We start from the raw sequence: 23,268 nt of genomic DNA, 5'->3' as shown, positions 1-23,268 counted from the left end.
TATCCATCCATCCATTCATTTTCTTTCGCTTATCCAGGGTCGCGTCGCAGGGGCAGCAACCCAAGCAGAGAAGCCCAGACCTCCCTCTCCCCAGCCACTTCCTCCAGCTTATCCGGGGGAACACCAAGGCGTTCCCAGGCCAGCCGAGAGATATAATCTCTCCAGCGTGTTCTGGGTCTGCCCCGGGGCCTCCTCCTGGTGGGACATGCCCGGAACACCTCACCCAAGAGGCGGCCAGGGGGCATCCTTGTCAGATACCCGAACCACCTCAACTGGCTCCTTTCGATGCGGAGGAGCAGCGGTTCTACTCTGAGCCCCTCCCGAATGGCCGAACTTCTCACCCTATCCTCCTTTGGAGGAAGCCCATTTCCGTCGCTTGTATTCGCGATCTCGTTCTTTCGGTCACTACCCACAGCTCATGGTCATGGGTGAGGGTAGGGACGTAGATCGACCAGTAAATTAAGAGCTCTGCTTTTATACCCAGCTCTCTCTTCACCACAGCATCCGCATCACTGCAGCCGCTGCACCAATCCGTCTGTCGATCTCCCGCTCCCTTCTCCCATCACTCGTGAACAAGACCCCGAGATACTTAAACTCCTCCACTTGGGGCAGGGTCTCGTCCCTGACCCGGAGTGGGCACTCCACCCTTTTCCGGCTGAGGACCATGGCCTCAGATTTGGAGGTGCTGATTCTCATTCCCACCGCTTCACACTCGGCTGCAAACCGTTTCAAGGCGAGCTGGAGGCCATCACCTGATGAAGCCAACAGGACCACATCATCTGCAAAAAGCAGAGAAGTGAAAGCCTTCCGCCACTTGGCTACGCCTAGAAATTCTGTCCATAAAAATTATGAACAGAATCGGTGACAAAGGGCAAGCCCTGGCGGAGCCCATCACCCACCAGGAACAAGTCCGACTTATTGCCGGCTATGCAGACCAAGCTCTTGCAACAGTCGTATAAGGACTGAATGGCCCGTAGCAATGGGCCAGACACCCCATGCTCCCGGAGCACCCCCCACAGGACCCCCTGATGGACACGGTCGAATGCCTTCTCCAAGTTCACAAAGCACACGTAGACTGGTTGGGCAAACTCCCATGCAGACTAAATATCTGATGATTAATTTCTGCTAGTTTATTTTGATCCACCAATTGCCATTTGCTAGGTGTGTACATTCTATCACCATTTGCTAGTTCATAAAAATATGCCCATAATTTTAAAAAAAAGTCTTCCTTTATCTTCACAGAGACATTCATTTCATTCATTTATTAAATCAACAAATAAATGAAACATCTTTGCTGACACCTCACATGTTATAGCTTTACCATCTCAAAGACTAATTGCAGACTGAGGGATGACTGACATGTATGTGTTTAATACTTTAGTGCTCTTGAAGTGCAGCTTTTCATGTGCTAGCCAATCGAGTGATGTTGCACAATAAACTATTCCAGGAGAGTTGGAAAGTTCAGCATCAAAATAAAGATGAGTTTTTCTTTTTAGTGATATAAATGAACAAGCTAGTAACATGCACTAGCTTGAACCTTACTTGAGATAGCTTGGTTCATGTCAGTCGACTTAATTGTAAGTAAGTAATTGGTTGACCCAATATTCTCAAAGACAGTGAACGGTTATTAAATTTCTACTGACAGAAGCATTAACATATTGCACTGTCCGATGGAGATTAACAAATTCTAAGTGTATTTGGAGAGTCAAGTGTTCTTGAAATCAGCTAACAGATCAGAGAAGAAACTCTCTGAGATCCACTCCTTACAGTTTGTGGATCACAATATGATAGCTAAAATTAGTTATCGTAAAATTTGTTTATAGCCAGAGCTTATGCCTGTATTTATACTATATTGCCAAAAGTATTCACTTCAAATGCATATGAACTTGACTGGCATCCTTAATCCATAGGGTTTAATATAATGTCAGCAAGACCTTTGCAGGTATAATTGCTTTAACTCTTCTAAGAAGGCTTTCCACAAGGCTTAGCAGTGTGTTTATGGGAATTTTTGACCATTCTTCCACAGAAGCACATTTGTTAGACACTGATGTTGGACAAGAAGGCCTGGCTCCCAGTCTGCACTCTAATTCATCCCAAACATGTTCTTTAAGGTTAAGGTCAGAAATTTGTGCAGGCCAGTCAATGTCTTCCATACCAAACTTGCTCATTCATGTCTTTATGGACCTTGCTTTGTGCACTGGCGTGCACTATGGGTACAGAATGGGGCTATTCCCAAACTGTTCCCACAATGTTAGAAGAATGAAATTCTCCAAACTGTCTTGGCATGCTTAAGCTTACTGGAACTAAGGCTCTGAGCCCATAATCCCCCCTCCACCAAACTTTAAACTTGGCACATTGTAGTCAGACAAGTACTGTTTACCTGGCAACCACCAAACCCAGACTTATCCATCGGACTGCCAGATGGATAAGCATGATTCGTCTATATTGCTTGAGAGTCCAATAGCAGAGTGCTTTACAACACTGCATCTTAGATGCATTTGCTCAGCCATAAAAAACAATTCCATGAAGCTCTCTTAGCTGTGTTCTTGAGCTATTTTGAAGGCCACATAAAGTTTGGAGGTCTGAAGTGATTGACTGCAGAAAGTTGGCGACCTGCACTATGCGCTTCAGCATTCCTTAACCCTGCTCTTGGATTTTATGTAGTCTATATTCTGTGGCTCTTTTGACTACATTCCCAAACGCTTTCACTTAGTGAGAAATTTTCACAATTGGACTTGCTGATCAGGTGGCATTCAATCACCACACATTGGAATTATAATCACAATACCTGGAATTCACAGAGCTCCTGAGAGCAACCTATTCTTTCACAAATATTTGTAGTAGCAGTACGCATGCCTGGGTGCTGGACTTTATACACCTGTGGCCATGGAAGTAATTGGAATACTTGAAGTCAATGATTTGGATGGATGAGTGAATACTTTTAGCAATATGGTGTATGTTAAATTATCTCCTGCTTTGAAATTTGTGTATTTACAGCTTTGTGTGGAAAGAAAGTGCACTGTACTTACAGAGAGATAGTAGTGTTTATGCATTTAACCAGGACAGCTAAGCATAAATAGCACCAGCATCAGAATAGCAGTCACGATATACCGATCTGCTGAAGAAGAAAGGGAGTTGAATTCAATGTACCCTTCTTTATTCCTGAACTAACTGGCAGTGAGCAAACTCTGAAAACATGGGACAATATTGGACTCTTGCTTTGTATAAACATCATTAGAAAATAACAGAATCATTCTCGTGTCTCATGTCAAACACCTGAACATGATCAGAGTTGAACCATAGATGTAAAGAGCAGATGTTCATTAGATTATGGTGGCAGAAAGTTTTGTTGTCATATGTCTTGTGCATTTACAATAACTCATTTATATATTCTCTAATCACAGACTGACTCATTGTGTACTCTCAGACGCTCACTGTGAGGTTGTGGCCTCAGCTCTGACGTCTAACCCCTCTCATCTAACAGAGCTGGACATGAGTAAAAACAACCTGAAGGATTCAGGGGTGAAACTGCTCTCAGCTGGACTGGAGAGTCCAAACTGTCAGTTGAAGACTCTGAGGTCAGTTCACTGACTTCAGCTGTTTTTTGTTTGTTTGTTTGTATATTTCAGATAATATTAAACAATATTTATTTTTAAAATGTTCATGATTTTCTGTAACACAAATCTGAAGACATTTCAGTGCATCTAAAAATTTTATGTCTTTCTAAATGACCAAACATATGTTTTTCCTTTTGGCTCCAAGTAGAACTTAAAGATATGAAAAGAGATTAACTAACCACTGACACAAGTTGAAATGTTTGACGGGACAGTTTTTCAGCCTCCAAAGGTTCATGTTGTGCTCCATCAGTCAGTGAAGATGAAGTCAGGATGTGAATGAGGCTTTTGAAAATCTAATGATAGCATATAAAGGCAGGCTGCTTAGACTGCGCATCTGTATAAATATATATAGAAAGAGACATGGCTCAAATAGAATATAAAAAGATGAATGCAAAAGCCAATAAAGGTACAGTTAGGAGCTCTTTCTCAGATGACTGTGTTTGAGTTGTGATATTGTGTATATAGTGCATGAAGAAATATTTGATGAGTAAGAAATGTGAAAGTTTAAACAGCACCGCAAACATATATCTATTGTGTTACTGCTGCTCATTTAAAACAGACAAGATGTACAAGTCATTTACAAAGCCAGCAGTCTCTGACTACAAAGATTTGAGAAAGTCAAGTATTAAATCAAATTTGACTGAAAGTACTCATTGAGATGTTCAAATGTATTGTAAATGTATTGTATCTATAACTAGTGAGTCCTGGCAGTCTGACCTACCTGCTGTTTGTGTCTAAGAAGGAGACAAGTGGAATGGTGATCGGTAATAGCAGAATGATTTAGGATGCGTGCATTGTTTGTTGGAAATAATCTTGTTGATAAGAACATATAAGAATGAATCACAAATTATTTTGTCTATATGTTTTGTTCTTTATTCAGATTGAAGGACTGCTGGTTGTCAGTTAACAGCTGTGAATCTCTGCTGTCTGCTCTGGATTCCAATCCTTCCCATCTGAGAGAACTTGACCTGAGTAAAAACAATCTGCATGATTTACATGTGAAGCAACTGTGTGGTTTTCTGGAGAGTCCACACTGTAGACTGGAGACTCTGAGGTTAATCACCATGTTTTACTTTTTGTGCTAGGATGAATATAATGTGAAAGCTGTGGTCACACTAAATTCGAAATCCACCCTGGGGATCTTCATGTTAAAGTCCATTTTCTTCTTTAGTTGTTTAGTTCATTCACTGAAGCAAAAACCTAAAATAATTGTTCTCAACTTATGACCCAACTTAGCCTGCTATGGCTCCTGAACTTTATTAATTCAGAGAGGGCTCCCTGATTAACTGTATACTTTTCTTTCAGTTCTAAGTGCATAAAAGGTTTGACATTAACCATTGAATTATTCATTGTATAGTTCATATAATTATGATTGACAGAAAACTATTTTGAATAGTTAAAGATTTTGATTATTTTCATTTTCAGCGAAGCAAATATGAAAAATGCCATTGGCTTAAGCTTCAGTTTGAAAATATGTTATGTTGGTATCTTAATTGAACAGTAAACTCCATATCTTTGGCTTTGAGGGGATGGCCATGCAAAACAGCGCATTTAAGGCAAGAGGACAGACAGAAAACACCTGTTCTGTGAATTCAGCTATCAAGGTTAAGTCACAGAGTGTTTCTCCTAGCTTATTTCTTCCACTGAGGAAGCTATCAGTCTAAGCACTGCAACATGCTTTAAACAGAGAGGTGGGAGCTGGCATAAGCAGGCATGGTTTTCACATGAAAAAGCTACTAAAAGAGGAACAACATTCAGCTTTGCTGACAAAGGCAGCTCTCGGTTGCTGTGGCCTTCTTATTATGTAGCATATCCCACTGGCTCTTTAAAATGGTCTGTGCTAGCTTATATAGCATAAGACACTGACATAATTTTTTTAATTCGGTTTGGATTTATTTAGCATTATGAGATATGTTAAACAACAAAACAGAATCCTCTTTATCATCTACAATACAAAGCTGTTCTGACATGAAATAGTAAATATATTTCATGTGTCGATCTGCAAAACTAGCATCCCAATACAGGAAGTCTGGATCTGCTTTCTCTCTACCTAACCCTAATCTCTTATCCTATGAGACTTACCTAGTGGGCAGTGCAGAGCTTAAATGGAGCAGATGGCTGAGGGGATTAGTCCAATCCTAACTCCCACAAAAACCCTTCAAATGTCTCTCCTGCCTCCTCTGACAAAAGCCAGGGCCCTGAGTAACCTTGCAGGCCCGGCAAGGGCCATGCGTTAACAGCGGTTCCCGTCTAAGATCGGTGCACTTGGTAACTCAGTTAAGTTTAGTGGCTTAAAAAACGATGCCCCACGAGCCTGTTACTTTTAACGTTTAATGTGAATTCATACTGAGATTTTTACTTTGACTGTTTCACAAAGGGTTAAAAAGGGAATGTCCACAATTTAGACTTTAATATCAGGATATTTTATTAAAGCAGTTTAGCAGGAGCAAGGCAAACATGGAATCAATAATTAATAAAGACAGAATCAAGTCACTTAAATTATAATAGTTAATATATATTAATAGTAAATGTTATTATACAGGTCTTTTTGTCTATTCCTAAAGATGCTGAAAGCTAACAAACTTTTTTTTTTTCCCCCGCCTGTCCCGTTTGGTTCTTTTGCCATCAGAATTATTGTCTAAAGGCAAAGAAAGATGCCCAACGGATTTACTTTACCAAATGGACCATCCCGGCCTTGCCGTATTGGTCCATTTGATTCACCTTTGCTTTTATTGTTTGTTTTATTTTATTTTCACTTGCTACACATGGGACAGACATGCCTGTGGGAAAGAAAAGGGAGAAAGAAAGAGGGAAAGAAAAACAGCGGGGAAGAGGAACGGTGATGAAGGGCAAAAAACAAAAACCAACAAAACAAACAGACAAAAAATATATATATCAATCACCTGGATCACCTGTTGAGAAAGAAAAAAGAGAAAACAAGCAAAAAAAAGAGAACAATATAATAAACAACGACATCGCGATGATCGATGTGAATATAACAGTAAATACTAAATATTGAATATTATTGTGCACCACGTAAGATCGACAGCGCACAGTGTACTTTGAGGTAGCAGCCAAAAAGGGTGTAGTTTGTTTGTGTGAGCACCCGTGTGTACACCTGTGAGCATGAGTGCACTTGTATTTAAAAGGTTCCTTCATGTAATGATCTGCTAGAGGGTGTGGGGAGCCGTAGCCCCGTCCTCCAGGGCATGAAGCAGGTATGGAAGAGATCCAGGCTCCAGACATCCAGAGGCCTCAGAGCACAAGAGACCAAGGAAGACCAATGGAGGGGCAGCCGTGCCACTCTCCCGGAAAGAGCTGAGGAGAGCCCCAGATGAGGGGTCACTCAGCCACCAATGCACTGATGTCTGAGGGTGTCTGCCACTGGCAGGGGGAGTGGTGGGGGGAGATAGGCCTACATAACTTGGAGGGCCTGAGATGTCCCTGGAGAGGTGGCGTCTGATACCCGACCTGACATATAGACACAGACAAACAGGCACACACAGATACAAACATCCATTCCCACCCTCATGCAATTACTCAGCACTCACCCAACATGGAGACAGACATAAATAGACACTGTACACACAATCACACTCCCCAAGCGTACTCTATACCCCAGGTCTAGGTACCCTTGCCCCTGGAGGGGGAAACTGCACCCAGACCCAGGTCATGTTACCCTCTTCCCTGGGGTGGAGAGAAGCAGACCGCCCCGACTCCGCAGCAGCAGGGAGGCCCCACATTCCAGACCCCAATCGGACGGCCAACTCCTCCCAGCCTCCCCACCCCAACAGGCAACAGAGAACGGGGGGGTGTGAAGATTCCAAAGGAAGCTAACAAACTTTTAAATTATTATTAGACTCATTATTAGACTCAGTTGTCTTCTCTCAAACTGTAACATATCACAGAAACTGAAGAATTAACATTGTTTAATTTAAAAACCCCTCCTTTGTCTGACCATTTCTTAATAACTGTTAAATGTATAACAGCTGGACTAAGCAGCACTCTCATTCTCCCATGCTCAGCCCACTTTCCTGTCTGCTTTTCACACCTCCCTATCAGTAAAAGCAGAAATGCAGAAAAATCTCAGTTTTTTTTCCTGTGTAATGTTATTAAAATTAAAAACATGTTGTCTGAGAGTTTGAGTGCTTCTGACAGAATCGTCTTGGTTTTATTTATTTATTTATTTATTTATTTATTTTACTAAACCTCTTCTTACACAGAAAAAAGTTCTGCATAATGAATTGTTTTTTTTTTCATTCAGACTGGGAGGCTGCTGTTTGTCAGAGAGCAACTGTACCTCTCTAGTGTCAGCGCTGAAATCCAACCCCTCACATCTAAGAGAACTAGACCTGAGCTCTAATGACAACATGCAGGATTCAGGAGTAAAGCAGCTGTGTGGTTTTCTGGAGAATCCACACTGTCGACTGGAGACTCTGAGGTTGGACATCACGTTTTAGTTGTGCTGAGATGAATATGATGTGAAAATTTGCACTAAATTGGATATGCAATTTAGAATGATCAATTCATAATTATGTCTGAACATATTACGAAACATTAAATAAGTTCAAACAACGGTTTTGGTTACATTGTTTTTTGTTTCCAATTGTATTCAGATTGGAATGCTGCAGTTTGTCAGAGATCAGCTGTGCTGCTCTTGTCTCAACTCTTAAATCCACACCCTCCCATCTGAAACATTTGGACCTGAGTGAGAACAGGAACCTGCAGGATTCAGGTGTGGAGCTGCTGTGTGGTTTTCTGGAGAGTCCACACTGTAGACTGGAGACTCTGAGGTCAGACATAGTGTTTTAGTTTTGTGCCAAGATGAATATGATCTGAAAATTGTGCTAACACTAAACTAAAGTGATAGGGCTGATATTATACTGATCCATACTGAGCATCTGGAGCATATGGTGTATAGTCTTCTATTATTTATTGTAGCAGAACAATGTTGAGATTTGAAAAGTTAAAACAATGATACTCTTGATAACTTGTAGCTCACAGTGCGTATCCAGCCTGCCAAAGGGTTCTAACTTACCTGCTGACCTTTCCCATCTCAGAGAGAGTTGACATTGATTGATTGTGCATTGTTTTTACTCACAGCTAGCATAGGACATTACAGCATAACTCTTCATAAAATGTACTTTGTGACAAAGCCAGACTTCAGGAACATGAGGGTAAATAAGTAGGATGGTAACCTTCCATAAAAATCTTCTATGGATAATACTTGGTAAATATCCAGAAAACTTCACTTAATATTTAAATCTATCTGACATTTAAATAAAACCAAAAATCATGTTTAACAAGAAAACATTCAGTATTAAAACAGCTGTTTGGGGTTTCTGCTCTCTAATCTTCTGCATCAAGGTTATCAAAGACTGAACGATTTCAAGAAGAACTTTAACTAATAATATATATTTTATTCTTTTTTCAGATTAAAGTACTGCAGGTTGTCAGAGATCAGCTGTTCTTATCTGGTCTCAGCTCTTGCTAAGTCCAACTCATCCCATCTGAGAGAGCTTGATGTGAGCCACAACAACACACTATTGGATTCAGGAGTGAAGCAGCTGTGTGGTTTTCTAGGGAGTCCACACTGTAGACTTGAAACTCTGAGGTCAGTCACCATGTTTTAGCTGTGCTGAAACAAATATGTGAAAGCTGTGCTGACATTAAACTGCAGACATGTGGCTGACATTATACTGAATCACAGTAAAAATCACAGCATGTGTAATAATTGCACATTTTCATTACCTTTACGCTTCTAAAAGGCATGCTGGGTAATAATAGCTACAGCTGTGAGAGGCGCAATTGCCACAGAACTCTCAAGAAAGGAAACGTGGAAAGGAGGGTCAAGAAAAGAGGCCAGAGCTAAGCTCAACTGCAACAGAGGAACTGTCCTCTAGACATTTTTTGTTCTTAAACCTCATATTCTCAGATAGGATTGTATTGGAATATTCCTGAGAATTACAAAAGAAACTGAAAGTCTGGTACAAAATACGAAACTTCTAAAAATTCCTGAAGTCAGGGCTTTAAAAAAATGCCTAATTTTACTTAGTTTAAAATTAGTTTTACTAATTTATTACTGATACTTATTTATTTTACTAGATAAAAAATGCAACGCTCCCATACCCACCCATCTGACAACGAGCCAGCTATAACAACAGCTGGCTATAAGCTAATGTTGTGCGAGACAATGCTCGACTTCAGTGTTCTGAAAAAAAACACACTTTCCCACCAATAAACAGTTTGATTGCATTCTCACATCATATGAGAGTTTATTTGCTAATTCTCTTGTCCAAAATGTTTCATTCTGTAAATTCTCTTCCAAATTCAACCGGAAGGTTGGAAACTTGGAGATTTATAATACAACCAGTTTCTAAAGATGTAACAAGTGGTGGAGCTGCAGACTTTTTTGGTTTGACTGTTTCAACCTGCATCCTTTTGGTTTGAGTTGTTTGAAGTTTCTGTTTTCTGAATTTTAAAATTTTGTAACGTTTTCAGCCCTGAAAAGATCCCAAAGCTTTGTCTGATAAATGTACCTATTTTTTTCTTTATCCAGACTGGGGAACTGTGGTTTGTCAGAAATCAGCTGTGATTATCTGGCCTCAACTCTAAAGTCCAGACCCTCTCATCTAAGAGAACTTGACCTAAGTGGCAATAAAAATCTGCAGGATTCTGGCGTAGAGCAGCTGTGTGATTTTCTGGAGAGCCCACACTGTCGACTGAAGACTTTGAGGTCAGACACAGTTGTGATGAAACATAATATCCAATATTATAAGGGTAAAGCCGAGGATCTTCAGTCACTGTGGCATGTTGATGCTTTAAATCAGATTCAGACAATGTTGTTGACATTGATGTACTTTCTGTACCTTTCTAGCTACAGTTTTAGACAACAGCTGTCTCTGTTTGGAGTTCAAAGATGATGAGGACAAGGGGGTGTCCAAATTCATGGGCTGCATCCTCCTGAGGCCGCATTTGTAGGCCGATTACGTCACAGCGACGCAACGAAGGCTGACCAAATTCTTGGCTCCGACAAATGCAGTCGACAAGTGCGTCCTCCTTTTCCCTGAATTTAAAGGATGGGTCAGGTGTATCCTTCGTGGCCCACCATATCCCAGAATTCATAGCATGGCCCATCCATTTCCAGTTTCCAACAATGGCGGCCGCTACTAAGTTTTAATATTACTCTTATTTCTCTTTCTGGGTCACAAAATAAACTTTTAACATGTTTTTAGGTGATAATGGTAGCTGTGTAAACTTAAAATATCAGCTCGGTTTATCAAGACATCACATATTTGGAAAAGTGCTCCGATGTTTTCGTAGACATCTGTTACCCACCAGCTTGATAGCTAGCCGGGAGCTCGAGGGTCACTAGAGCCGGTGAGAACAGCAAACTCCTGGCACATCATTTTCAGATCACCGCGGTCTTTCACTACTCAGTTTAAACAGGATATATAAGTCACTTAGACAACCTAAAAATGTTATTGTTTGGCTTTTTTCAGTGTTTTATTTGTTTGGAGTAAATCGGTTGGGCTGAGATTAAAGTTATTAGATTAGATAAAATAAAACTTTATTAATCCCCCGGGTGGGTTCCTCCTTGGTTTTCACGCAGCTGAATAAACGTCAAACAGAAAACTGATTAAACAGAAGTGTGAGACGGTCGAGAGTTTACACCAGCGTCCTGTTATATTTTATATAGCAAAGAGCAGATGGCTGAGTTTATTAAACTCCACCGAGACAGCGGTGACGCAAATCTGAAGGCTAGACCGTCCAATTTCACAGCCGTTTACTTTCAGCCTACCCAACTTTCTGAGGACCCGGCCCACGTAGACCGCGAAGGCCGGGTCCTCAGGAGGATGCAGCCTATGAATTTGGACACCCCTTAACCTTAGTTACTCTAGGCCAGAATAATAGTCTACAGTGGTCTATTAATGCAAACAAAAAAAGAACAATAAACAGATGTGGGATGAACAAAAGATACCAGAAGTGAACCAAAAATGTTTTTGTTCAAGAGGTGTGTCATGGCTACTGGACAGACTCACGTGCAGACAGAGTTCTTTGCAAACAAAAGAAGACAATTTATTTACAACAATTTATTTACAACAGGGAACACACCCTTTAGTGCTATACAGTGAGTTGGATCCAGGGCTCCAGGGAGAGGGGGCAATCCACACACACGCTTCCTCTTCAGCACAGTCACCGCTACAGCTCCTCCACACACAATCACTCTTCTTCAGCCGCACTCGCTCCAAAACTCCACTCATGCAGGGTCCGTAATCTGGTCCAGGAGGGGGATATCTACACACAGAATACAACAGTTAGTTCCACAGGCGAATATACACAAGGAGCTCTTTTGATCAAGCCGAGAGCACAAACTCAGGAGATTCCATATTCCAGCAGTGAGTTACTCTGTGCCACTGCCTTAAATAGCAGCTGGGGAAATCAGCCAGATCAGCAGCAGGTGGTGACAATCACACAGGTGTGTGGGCCAAGAGCGAGAGCCCGTACCGAGCTCCGCCCAGGCAGAGAGGAGGAGGAAAAACAACAACAACACCTGTAGCCAGCATGAGCCAGCCAGAGAGACAAGGGGACCATGACAAGATGTCTGTTCAAGAGATGTCTGTTGTTTCTAGACTCCTGAAATGTGTATAAGCTACAATAAAGCTATGAAATGGCACATTCGTGCAACAACAATAATAATACTAACATCAAGTTAATACAACTTATGAAAAAGAAATATTAATGGAAAAAAACACTGACTTCATCTAAAATAAATTCTTTCAAAAAAACAATGATTAAGGATTTGAAATTAATGACTTATTAGTTTTATATGACAAACATTCATTTGCAATTGTTTTCATTTAATTACCATTTTTCTGTTCTCCCTTTGGCTCTGAACGATGAAAAACTGAACGATTTCAAGCAGAAAATTTTGAGCTTACAAATGTCTTTTGTTTTATTCAGACTGGAGGACTGCAGCTTGTCAGAACACAGCTGCAGATTTCTGGTGTCAGCTCTGAAGTCCAACCCCTCCTTTCTTAGAGAGATGGACCTGAGCTCCAACTACAAACTGCAGGATTTAGGAGTGGAGCATCTGTGTGGTTTTCTGGAGAGTCCACAGTGCAGACTGGAAACTCTGAGGTCAGTCAACATGTTTTCAAGTTTTGTTTTCCACTGACCTGCAGACATAAGACTGATATACTGACCCACACTGTGGTTCTTCATAATGGAGTCTTAATTGTTAAAGTTGGAGATAAAAAGGTTGGCTCTAAAAGGATAAAAACATGTCAATCTGTGGCCACTGGCATGTTTAATAAAAGTAAACAATGGAATAAACAATAACTCTATGATTTCAAGAATAAGTTTGTACAATAACCTTAAATCTTTTACTTTTTACTCAGACTGGAGTACTGTGGTCTGTCAGAGATCAGCTGTGAGTATCTGGCTTCAGCGCTAAAGTCCAGCCCCTCCTATCTGAGCGAGCTGCGCCTGAGAGGAAACAACCTGCAGGAATCAGATCTGAGGCAGCTGTCTGAGCTTGTGGAGGATCCACAGTGGAGACTGGAGACTCTGGGGTCAGTAGAGGGTCGCAGCTTTTTTTAGTTAAATAACACTAAGCTAAAAGCTGAAAGTAGATGTGAAAAATTTTTGACTAAAATAAAAATAAAAAGTTGACTTAAGAAAAAAACTCATTGAAATGATATTGTTTAATACATTACCTGAAATTAAGAAAAACAAGCACAGAAAATGAGTTTAGTTTTAGTCTTTTGTCAGTCTGGTCAGATCTGGCAAATCAAGCTTCAAGTCCATATTTTTAAGTTCAGCTGAACCAATTTAAAAAAATGTGATTTAATAACTATTCAGTATTTTTTGTTGTTGCTGTGTTTAGATAAAGATACTATAAAATTATAGAGCAACCCAACAAAACAAAGATCTCCTTTGTGCAGAACTTTCTGACTGGAGAGAAAAAAAATCAATTTTTTAATGTAATTTTTGTTTTTAAATTAATAAAGCTGAGCTGAAGCTTCAAGCAAACATGGATTATTCTACTCAAACTCTTCTGTTTGTATCTGCAGGGTTGACAGGATGATTGAACCTTTAAATGAAAAAGCCTGTGAGTACTGAGATGATGTCTCCTATTCACCAATATTTAATTAACAGCATCAAATATGTATATGACTGTGTGCTTATTTTAACATAGAAATCCTATAAATTATGTTGTATGGAGGTGTGGAAAATATTTGAAAAATGTATTTCAAACATGCTAAAATGCTACAAGGTCTAAATAAAAGGCCATAAAACATTTTAACATCTTAAACATCTTAAAATTCAAAATTGCAATTTGATGATGAACAGGTTTATTTCATGTTTTAGAAATCATAATAGTTAGAAGGTTACCACTCGGGACTCCTGAACTCCTCCTAGATATCTTTTCTTAGCCGGCTGCACTCAAACGCTGGACGTGGAGAAGCTTATAGCTGACGTGAGACACTAACCCAGCAGCTTCACTGCATCAAAACTTTTTGACACTTCCACTCTCATATTTCGAGTTCAGCGCATAAACTTTGAAACAGCCTTCCTTCATCATCCCGTTAGATCGACTGAGTATGCAGGCTGTTTGAAATGAATGTGGAAAAGTTAGTTTCATAGAGATGAGCTTCTCCTTAATCTTGCACACCCCATCATTGGATCACAGCAAATGCTTCTATGCAAATATTTATTGAGAATGCACGCTTGCATCTTTGTATGTTGGGATATGCACACCTCTTTAATGTGTTTTCAACCAACCTGTGAAGCCCCTTTGTGACTGTGTGCTTTGAAGAGTGATACGCACGTTCAGCTACAGATGTAAGAACTGTTTGTCAACAAAGCCTGACTTTTTGGTCAACATACTCAGATACTCTATAACAGTGTTTCCCAAATGATCAGGTGTGTCCTGGAAGATTATCTGGTTCCACCTGATGGGTACTCTAAGCGACTGCTGTGAGTAACGGGCAGAATAATTACATTCTCTTCCACTAGAGGGCAGTACAACTACCTGCTCTAATTAAATGGGTTGCCAACTCCCAGTAAAACAAAAGAAGATGAAGAAGAAATCACATAATAGTCATGCTGTGAGACGATGCAGCGTGTAATATTAATAGATAAATATTTGAAAAGAAAAAGTAGGCAGTCTGACCACATGAAGGCCCTAGCATGAGTAGTGGTCAAAAGCAAAAAAGGTGTACTGGGGACAAACCGAGCGAATTCCACTATACATGGTGCCCAGGGAAAAACTATCAATATGCTTTTTGTGACATTTTTGTTTGTGATTTTTTTCTAATGTGAAATATGTGCTGAGGCTCTGAAAGGTTGGGAAACATTGCTCTATAAAAGTTTATCTGTGGTGCAGCTGAAAATGGTAGCATGTTTTCAGATCTTGATTAAATTATTCAGACACAAATCAGTTTTGATTTCTAATGTAATATTTCTGAGTACACTTTGGACGTCTGCAGTCAGCTCTGCTGAAAAGTGTTCCAGGGAATCCTGAATTATTCTGCTGTTTGTCTCTCGTCAGGTGACTCTGAAGAAACATTGGATATGAACCCTTTAGCTGATTTATCTGAGGATGACATAGAGCCAATTAAGGTGAGACAAAAGCAAGCGGATCCTTATCATTTACACATGTAATGACTGTTAATCTCGGCAAGTCACCAAAGACTTTCTTTAGTAGACTTTTTCATAGTAGTAGTCTAAACTTTGTCTGATGGAACAAAGAAAGAGGCTTCAGGACAGAAACTAACTCCACGTGTTGAATTTACTTGCACTGCAACACTGATTAATTGTACGTTATCAGGATGCTTTAAGCTTTATCCTGCATGGCTCCATGTTTTCATTGTTTTTAGTTCCACTATTTTACTGCCAGTTTTGAAAGTACGTACATATAACTGCTGATGTGTACGCTGTGTGGTTTGTAGTTTCTTCACTGCCTACTGGTTTGTTGGTGCTTTAAACAGCTGGTTTTGTTCCTCTCTGATTTCCAGCCTCCATCAAGCTTCACACCTGAAGAGCAAACTGAATCCACACAAATCTCCTACAGGTGATAATAAAGCCACAGCTGTCACTGCTTTCTCTTATTCTTCCACATTAGAATGATATCACACATGCTCTGATGTGGCCTGATTTGTATTGCACACCTGGAGGTGTGACATAGTAAATTACCTCCTCCTCTCCATCGATGTCTAATATATGAGACGTTGTGTGTATTTGTGTACTTTGCTTTTCAAAGCCACCTCCCTCTGTGTTTTCCTTTGTCCATCTCACTTAGACATCACTTCCACTGAAAGATCATCTGGAGCATCTCAGTTATTCAGCTTTAGTTTGCACTATCAGTGATGAAGGAACTGATCAGACAGTTGACGTCCCTCACCTCAGTGACAGAGATCATGTCAGACTTCAGGCAGGACCTTCACTTGGCCCTCCAGCTCCAGTAACAGCTGCCTCCGCAGATGCCTGGCTCTGTTAGAGATGACGGGGTTCATCTGGGTTCTGTGTGATTTGAGGTGTTCTGATAATATAAAACTCACTTACAGTGATGGCAGGTTACTATCAGTCCAGAAAGAGGCTTAAGCCTCCGGGATGACTAACCACAACCGTGTTCTAATAATGTGACATGTGACTCAAACCCTGAGATATCCCAAACCACAAGTAGAATTAATAACCTGGTTTGGCTTTACAGCCAAAGCAGCAGAGTTACAGATGTAGCCTCCCCTCACTTTGGTGGATGTGACAGTTTGGACTCAAACAGAAGCTTCAGATGTTCTTGTTGGTTTCTTTCTTTCAGATTCTAGTTTAATCTTTTCATCTTCTACAGGTTCAGGTGTCCTGGTCCAGGCGTGTTCCAGTGTACTCTGACCAGACTGGTGTTTGTTATGGTTCAGGAGGCGGAGCTGCTGTACTGGAATGTCCAATGGGATGAGAGCCTCCTTCAACAAGCTGGAAAAACAGCTGCAGGTCCGCTGTTCAACATCACATGCTCTGAGGATGCAGTCCGTCAGCTCCACCTGCCACACTGTGAAACAAAGGAGGGTGAGCACCGTGCTGCGATGATGCTCGGAAAACATCTGTGTGATGCTCAGTTAAGATGAATTGTGTTCAGTATCAAAACAAGCACTTTATTATGATTTTTGTTGCACACATTAATAAAGGGTAGCATCTAACTTGTAGATAACAGTGATTAGTTTGAACGACCTGAAGTGTTGAAAAGTAAATGGTGCAGGATGAATCTCTGAGCAGGAAATAGTGCAGCAGCTCTTTGCTTTCACAGCCTTGTGTGTTGATGGCCTGCTGTCTGTCGCGCACATCTTTGATGATGGGATAAGCATCTTGAAACCGATGAGGATCACCGACACGCATGTGATTGTGAGCGTCTCCCACTTCTCTGCCTTTGGCCTTATCTGGAATTTTGTTAAAAAGTCCTTTAAAATCCCAGAACCAGGCCAGGTTCTGCTGTTCCTCCGATTTAAAGACACAGTGCCTCTAAAAATCAACGTGTTTCTCCTGCATGAAAGAATCCATCTGTCAGAGGTAAGCATAGAGCACTCAGGCGGTCTCGCTCTGTAGTCACCATCAGAATCCAAATGGTTTACCTGCAGATTTCTGATGCTTCCAGTAGGGGGCAGACACCCTGGGCTTTATTCATTGGTTAGTAGAAGCACAGAGTCAAGCTTCTCAGACTGCAGACCCTCACTCTCACTGACCAATCACAGCGCTTTATCCTTGACTTCAGTAAAGATCCAGAGTTGATTGCATAGTTATCGCTCCCCCCCTGCTGACAAAGTAAACCTGGGTTTGCTGACTGCACTGGATCATTTGTTCCACACTTTAGTCAACACTTGATAATTATAAATGATTTCTATAGATAAACAGATCAACATATGAACATTAACATAATTTTATATCCTACCACTGAGGTTAAAAAGCAACAAGGCAGTGATGCTAAATACATTGAGACGTCTTCAGACTGCGTGCTTCACATCGGTCAGCGTTACAGTGTCCACTGTGAACCCGAGGGCCTGAAGATACAGCCGAAGGTGAGCCAACAGTCGTGAATAAAATGCTCCTGATAATAAAGTCAAATATAAAATAAGCATAGTTTTCAATCAGCCCTATTAAAACCACAGATTCTTGTTGGTTTTCAGCACACAGAGTTTTGGAACAAGCTTGGACCGAATTACTATCCAACATTTGAGGTTTTCCTGACTGCAAAGCTGGAGGTTGTGACTCTGATAGTCAAAGACCAAGATGGAAATGAAGTCTGGCGCCGTAAAGGTAAAAGTTCCACTCGTCTGCAGCAGCAGAAATGACTGTATAAAGTTCTGCTACAAGGATATTTTATAAAAGTTCAACTGAAATCATATTTAAGTCTCTTTTTAGTGTTTGTCCCAGAAAAGGACCGAGTCTCACCAGAGGACAGCGCACACCACAAAACAAAAAAAGATGAGAATAAGCTGCTTCAAATCCGCTCAGAGTTTATTGAAAGAGTGTCTGCAGAGGGTTTAAACAAAATTGTAGATAAACTCCTTGAGCGTCCAGTTATTAATGATGCAGAGATGGAGTCTGGGACATCTGAGACAAAAAGCAGAGCAAATAAAGTGCGATGCATAATCGACACCGTGCGACGAAAAGGAAATGACGCCTGCAGACATCTGCTCGATGTTCTCAAAGAGGTGGACCCAACCCTTTTCAGAGTGCTCGTGCCAAAGCGAAGCCGAAAAAACCTCTAAAGAAGCTCATGAGCTGTGGGCTGTGATGCTAAAGTCTCACGTTACTTAGTGAAATCTTGAAATGACGAGATTTTTTAATCACTCTGAAAGTGATTCTCTTGAACCAACTTGGACTTGTTTGAATGGATGCTGAGCAGAAAATCAGATGGAGCTGTTTACAATCTCAGACTGCTTCATAATGTTAAAGGTGTTTCCCTAAAGTCATTCTAGCTTTCTCTCACTAGATGGCGATAGAAGCTCGGTGATGGAGGCAGTACTGAAAGTCACATGAAAGATTAAAAAAATACCCTCACACATATAGACAGGAAATGTGCACGTTAACATGATGTTTATCAGTTTTAAACTGATAGAAATGCTATTATTAAGTTTTCATTTTTACTCAAACTATTTTTAAATAATCCCAGATTAAATGGTAAATGGACTGATTCTTATATAGTCAAGTACTCAGATTAACATCAACAATTTCAAGGTGCTTTATTTTGGAAGGGAAAGACTTGTGGTTTGAAGGATTCTGGATCAAAGCTGCAAGTTTATTTTTTCAGTCTTGATCATCTGAATCAATCAAATTAATGTTACTGTGAAATTATTCTAATTATTTTGTACGGATTTTGGCTGTTATGTGTTTACATTGCATTAGTAACCATCTGTCTTAACTGTTCCTTATGTGATTAAAATCACCACAGTTTGGTAATCACAAAGATTCATGTTTCCTTCCTCTCTGCTAATAAATTAAGCCATTAAATTTCCTCTAAAGGTCTTCAGTCAGTTTCCTCTGACTTCCTATATCACACATACAAAAGTTGACAGGGAAGAGAACAGCATGTGTGACACAAAAGACCAGAGGTCTGTATCATGAAGATGGCTTTTGTTTTATCCCAGTAGCTTCAGGGCAGATGGGTGGGTGGCATTTCTGTTAATATCTGCTAATATTGTAAATAATTACTGCTGAGTGTGTGAGAGATGTGAATGAGGTTGATGATGGCAGATAAAAACAAGCTGCAGTGAGAGACGACTCTTTCATCTCTCTGTGTCATGTAAAGAAAAGAAAGACATGGATGTAAAAGCTAATAAAGGTGAAGTTAGGAGGTGTGAAAACAAACCAGGAGTCAGGCTGTGTGAGGATTTTAGACAGAAGTTGTTAAATACAAAGAGAAGAGTTGGAAATATGACAGAACATGTGAGACATTTAGAACAATAAACTATGTATAGCAATGTAAATGTGGGAAGGGGCGCTGAAGGTGCTGATTGTCAGCTTTCCCTATCCAGAGTACTGCTGCAGCTTCATTAGCCTCTGCTAACACAACATACCTCAGCCTGCCACCCAACTGTGGCAATGCAAATGACAGGAAACAGGAATAAACCCCGGACACAAGAGACCAGGATAACATCCAGAAGGTTTATGTAAGGCTGCCAGTGCATACTTTGACAGAGAGTCTGTGAGGCAAACAACCCGGGTGAGGAAAAGCCCCAGAAATCAGCCTAAACATCTTTCCAGGCGCACACTAGTGCAGCTCATGCTGTGTGTGCCGTGGGTGAAGTGACAGACTATGAAGCTGACCTGTCTCTGTGGGTCACTCAGGAAGTGAAGAGGACTATAAACTAAGAAAGGTTCGACTGTAATAAAAGCTCTCTCATCTCAGCTCTCTCACATTTTAAACATAGTTACCTTCACAGATGATCTGACCGCTGCCAAGAGATTAAAAGCCTACATGACACGCGAGAACGACATGACGGTGATGAAAATGCGACAAAGTTAAAGATGAGGGAAACCGATAATAAGAGGAAGTGAAAATGTGGAAAGTACACAGGATTGCAAAATAAGACAGGACATGACTTGAAATAGAAACTCAAAGTAAAGATGGGGAAATGTACCTGTCAGGTTTGGACACAAAGGATGGGTGAGATAAAACACTGTGTGTGGATCCTTTCCACGCATTTAATGTAATACACACCTTTAAAGTAACTCTTTAAACATACAGCCTGCTGATGTTCGTCTGTACTATCATCATGACTCTGTGTTTGTGATGCATTTTTCATGCTGGTTAACCACTGATGCTTTAGATTGAAGTAAAAACAGTAAAAACCTGCGTGACAGGAGCTTTGAATCCCGTGTTGAAGTTTGTTTGCAGGATTTAAATTTCTTTAAAAAATGTCTTCAATCTTGGGGGAAACGTTTCTTGTGCAGAAGTATTCAAAGTTAAAGCCACTTTTCTCCACCTAGTCCCGTATCTCTCTGTACCCGTATCTCTCTGTACCCGTATCTCTCTGTACCCGTATCTCTCTCTCTCTCACACACGCCTGCCGAAATTCAGCTGATTTCCTGTAAACGGAGGGGGGAGGAGAAACCAGCAGCTGATGGGGCAGTGTGAGGGTGCAGGAAGCAGCGCAGAAACGTCGAGCCTGGAGCAGGGTGAGTGTTACTTCAGCTTTCTCCGGCGCTTCTTATCCGAGTGTTTTACTCCGTCTGTAATAACCTGCGTGACTCAGTGAAGGGTGAAACAGATCAGAGTGAGCCTGAAACTGTGTTGGACTTGTTAAAAAGTTTCTGTTTTTTAAACACTGCGTGGTTTAATCACTTCCTGGGGGGGGGGGGGGGGGGGTAGATGAGCGGGATTTGTGGGACAGACAGCTCCTGTATGGCGAGCTCTCAGTATCGATATATAAACTGGTCGGTGACACTGGTTTACAGCTGGAGTCTGTTTATCTGACTCCATCACCATAGCAACCACCCAGCAGGCTCGTCTCTCAGGTGTAAACTGGTCCCGGAACACGCAGACAGAAGGATGTTTACCTTATTTCCACGTAAGGACCGCTTAGCACATGGCCGTGTCTTCTCCACGTACACCGGCTCCTCTTAAAAGCATAAACCATAAACACGCCAGCTATTTCCGGTTTGATAATCTGACTTGTGTTTTCGTTTGTGGCATGGTGAAAGCGCCTCCGGTTAGCCCCAGTTACCGCTTTCGAATCACCAAGGTCACGCCGGCTACCCTGGAAATATTTTTGCGCACCTATATGGTTATTTACGGTTCAATGTGTGTCGCGATTCACGGTGCTTTTAGGTGCACCTCGTGATTTCAGCAAACTCCAAAAACACAGGGTTGTTTACTTTAAAAGGCCTTCTGGGGTAATTTCCCACGGTGGGATAAACTGATCTGACTTTAGATTTAAAAAGGCTTCACAAACAGCAGATCCTGTCATTGCTTCTGCTCCTCTTTGTTGGTGCCTTTTGTTCCACATCACGTGAAAACGATCACAGATGTAGTTGAGGACATTTAATAAGAATGTGGCGGTGCTTGTAGAAAACAAGCCTTTTTAACAACCACACAGGTGCACAAATTACTTTCGAGTGTAGCTGGAGATGGAAGGAAAAGAGGTCTTTGGTTCGAGGCACTTTTGACATCTCTAAGTCATTTTCCTATTGTTGGACAGTTACAAACATGAATTTCGACTCAACACAGAAAGCATGTGACGCACACTTCTTTGAACTTTAATATATCACAGCGATAAAAACTATGCTACTGGATCTCTAATGCAACACTACAACAAGATGAGGTGCAAATTACTAAAATGCTCCATAGCAAAGTATTAAAATGGGACTCGGCCGAAGAAAAATCTGCCTTCTGGCTCCATCACCAGCTCCATCACCAGCTATAGTCCCTCAAAGCATCCTTCAGCCCAGGGGAGTATCTAGAAGTCTGTGTCTTTGATGGATGTCCTCCAGGATCAGTCTGCAGGCATCAGCGTGTGTCTCCATCTGTTCGAAACATTGAAAAACATTTGCCATAAAAATAATTTTGCATATACTTTATATCATTTTAGGAAAACTGTTATGTTTTTTTTTTATCTATTTTAATCCACATGATAAGGGGAAGAAAAAATAAATACATTTGCCACATCATCATCATGCAGAAAGAAACCAAAGACTGTGATTTCAAACAGCTAAAGTAATCCTCACCCACACTGCAGTGAAGACCAATAACTGCATTTTACAGACATGTAAACTATTCAAATTAGTCTTAAAACTTTTCCATAAATCCGACAGAGGAAGAAGATGCACATTTGTTTATTAACTCTGAAAATAAGCAGACATTCACCTGTTAGTGAAGCATGACAGGAATAAGGTGATTCTCTACATGTCTGTGTGAGACAGCTAATATGTGTCAGAGCAAACCGGTCAAACCCGACTTTAAATAGAGAAACGTGCACAGACATGCAGTGTGTTTATTATGGATGACTGACACATGAATTCAGGGATTAATAAGGTATTCTGATATTATGCCTTAGAAGATGATTTAGTGAGTGAAAGATGTAACTGAATGCAGCTAAAAAGATCTGAATAATGCTCGGGACAGTACGGCACCTAAAGCAAAGCAGAAGTCACCCTGCATGAACGTGGCATGGTGACAGCTCCAGGTATCTAAACTTGGCACAGAAAAGTAAGGAAATTTATATTTGGTTTATCTATTTTTCTTTGTTGTAATAATACTTCTTGGAAATGAATCTTATGTTATTGGAAAGTCTGTTTATTTTCTGAAAAATGTGCTGCATTTAAAAGGAAAACACATTTGAGAGTTTTGTTCATAAAAAACTTGCCTGTTACCTTTTTCTGCCACTGACGTGCTGGATGTTACACACCAACATGTGTTTCAAGTTTCACTTATTTCTAATGTTCAGCTGTTAGTTTAACAGCAGCACAAGCACTACAGTATAGTGGGAGAAATAATTATTAGATCTCCAGCTGATTTCGTACTTACAAAGAAATGAACAGTTTCTAATTTGTGTGGAAGTTTCATTTCATCGGAGAGAGACAGGATATGGACCAAAAATCCAGAAAAACTCCCTCCCATCTGTTACAACGTAGTGTGGTTCCTCCACGACACAAC

The 23,268-nt window shown here is 40.8% G+C and overlaps 1 protein-coding gene across 7 annotated transcripts in view; it reads left to right on the top strand.

Annotated features, from left to right (window-relative positions):
* Positions 1-23,268, top strand: part of LOC134634083 (NACHT, LRR and PYD domains-containing protein 12-like) — a 42,075-nt gene that overhangs the window by 15,717 nt on the left and 3,090 nt on the right. For 3 of the 7 annotated variants that reach the window (XR_010094813.1, XR_010094814.1, XR_010094815.1), the window contains exons 6-21: positions 3,405-3,578; positions 4,498-4,671; positions 7,882-8,058; positions 8,234-8,410; positions 9,052-9,231; positions 10,177-10,353; positions 12,582-12,758; positions 13,019-13,192; positions 13,694-13,731; positions 15,175-15,245; positions 15,641-15,696; positions 16,471-16,685; positions 16,924-17,183; positions 17,570-17,689; positions 17,798-17,927; positions 20,695-20,792. Coding sequence is in view for 4 of the 7 variants with exons in the window: in XM_063483142.1 (XP_063339212.1) it covers positions 3,405-3,578; positions 4,498-4,671; positions 7,882-8,058; positions 8,234-8,410; positions 9,052-9,231; positions 10,177-10,353; positions 12,582-12,758; positions 13,019-13,192; positions 13,694-13,731; positions 15,175-15,245; positions 15,641-15,696; positions 16,471-16,685; positions 16,924-17,183; positions 17,570-17,689; positions 17,798-17,927; positions 18,033-18,382 (2,650 nt within the window). In the remaining 3 variants the exon portion in view is untranslated. Of the gene's footprint in view, positions 1-3,404; positions 3,579-4,497; positions 4,672-7,881; positions 8,059-8,233; positions 8,411-9,051; positions 9,232-10,176; positions 10,354-12,581; positions 12,759-13,018; positions 13,193-13,693; positions 13,732-15,174; positions 15,246-15,640; positions 15,697-15,924; positions 16,034-16,470; positions 16,686-16,923; positions 17,184-17,569; positions 17,690-17,797; positions 17,928-18,032; positions 20,668-20,694; positions 20,793-23,268 lie in introns of those variants that run through there. The other 4 variants (XM_063483142.1, XM_063483140.1, XM_063483143.1 and 1 more) reach the window with 3 other exon arrangements.

This window comes from Pelmatolapia mariae, linkage group LG9 (genome assembly GCF_036321145.2).
Source record: "Pelmatolapia mariae isolate MD_Pm_ZW linkage group LG9, Pm_UMD_F_2, whole genome shotgun sequence".
In the NCBI taxonomy this organism is placed as follows: domain Eukaryota; kingdom Metazoa; phylum Chordata; class Actinopteri; order Cichliformes; family Cichlidae; genus Pelmatolapia; species Pelmatolapia mariae.
This window is presented reverse-complemented; position numbering and strand designations above follow the sequence as displayed.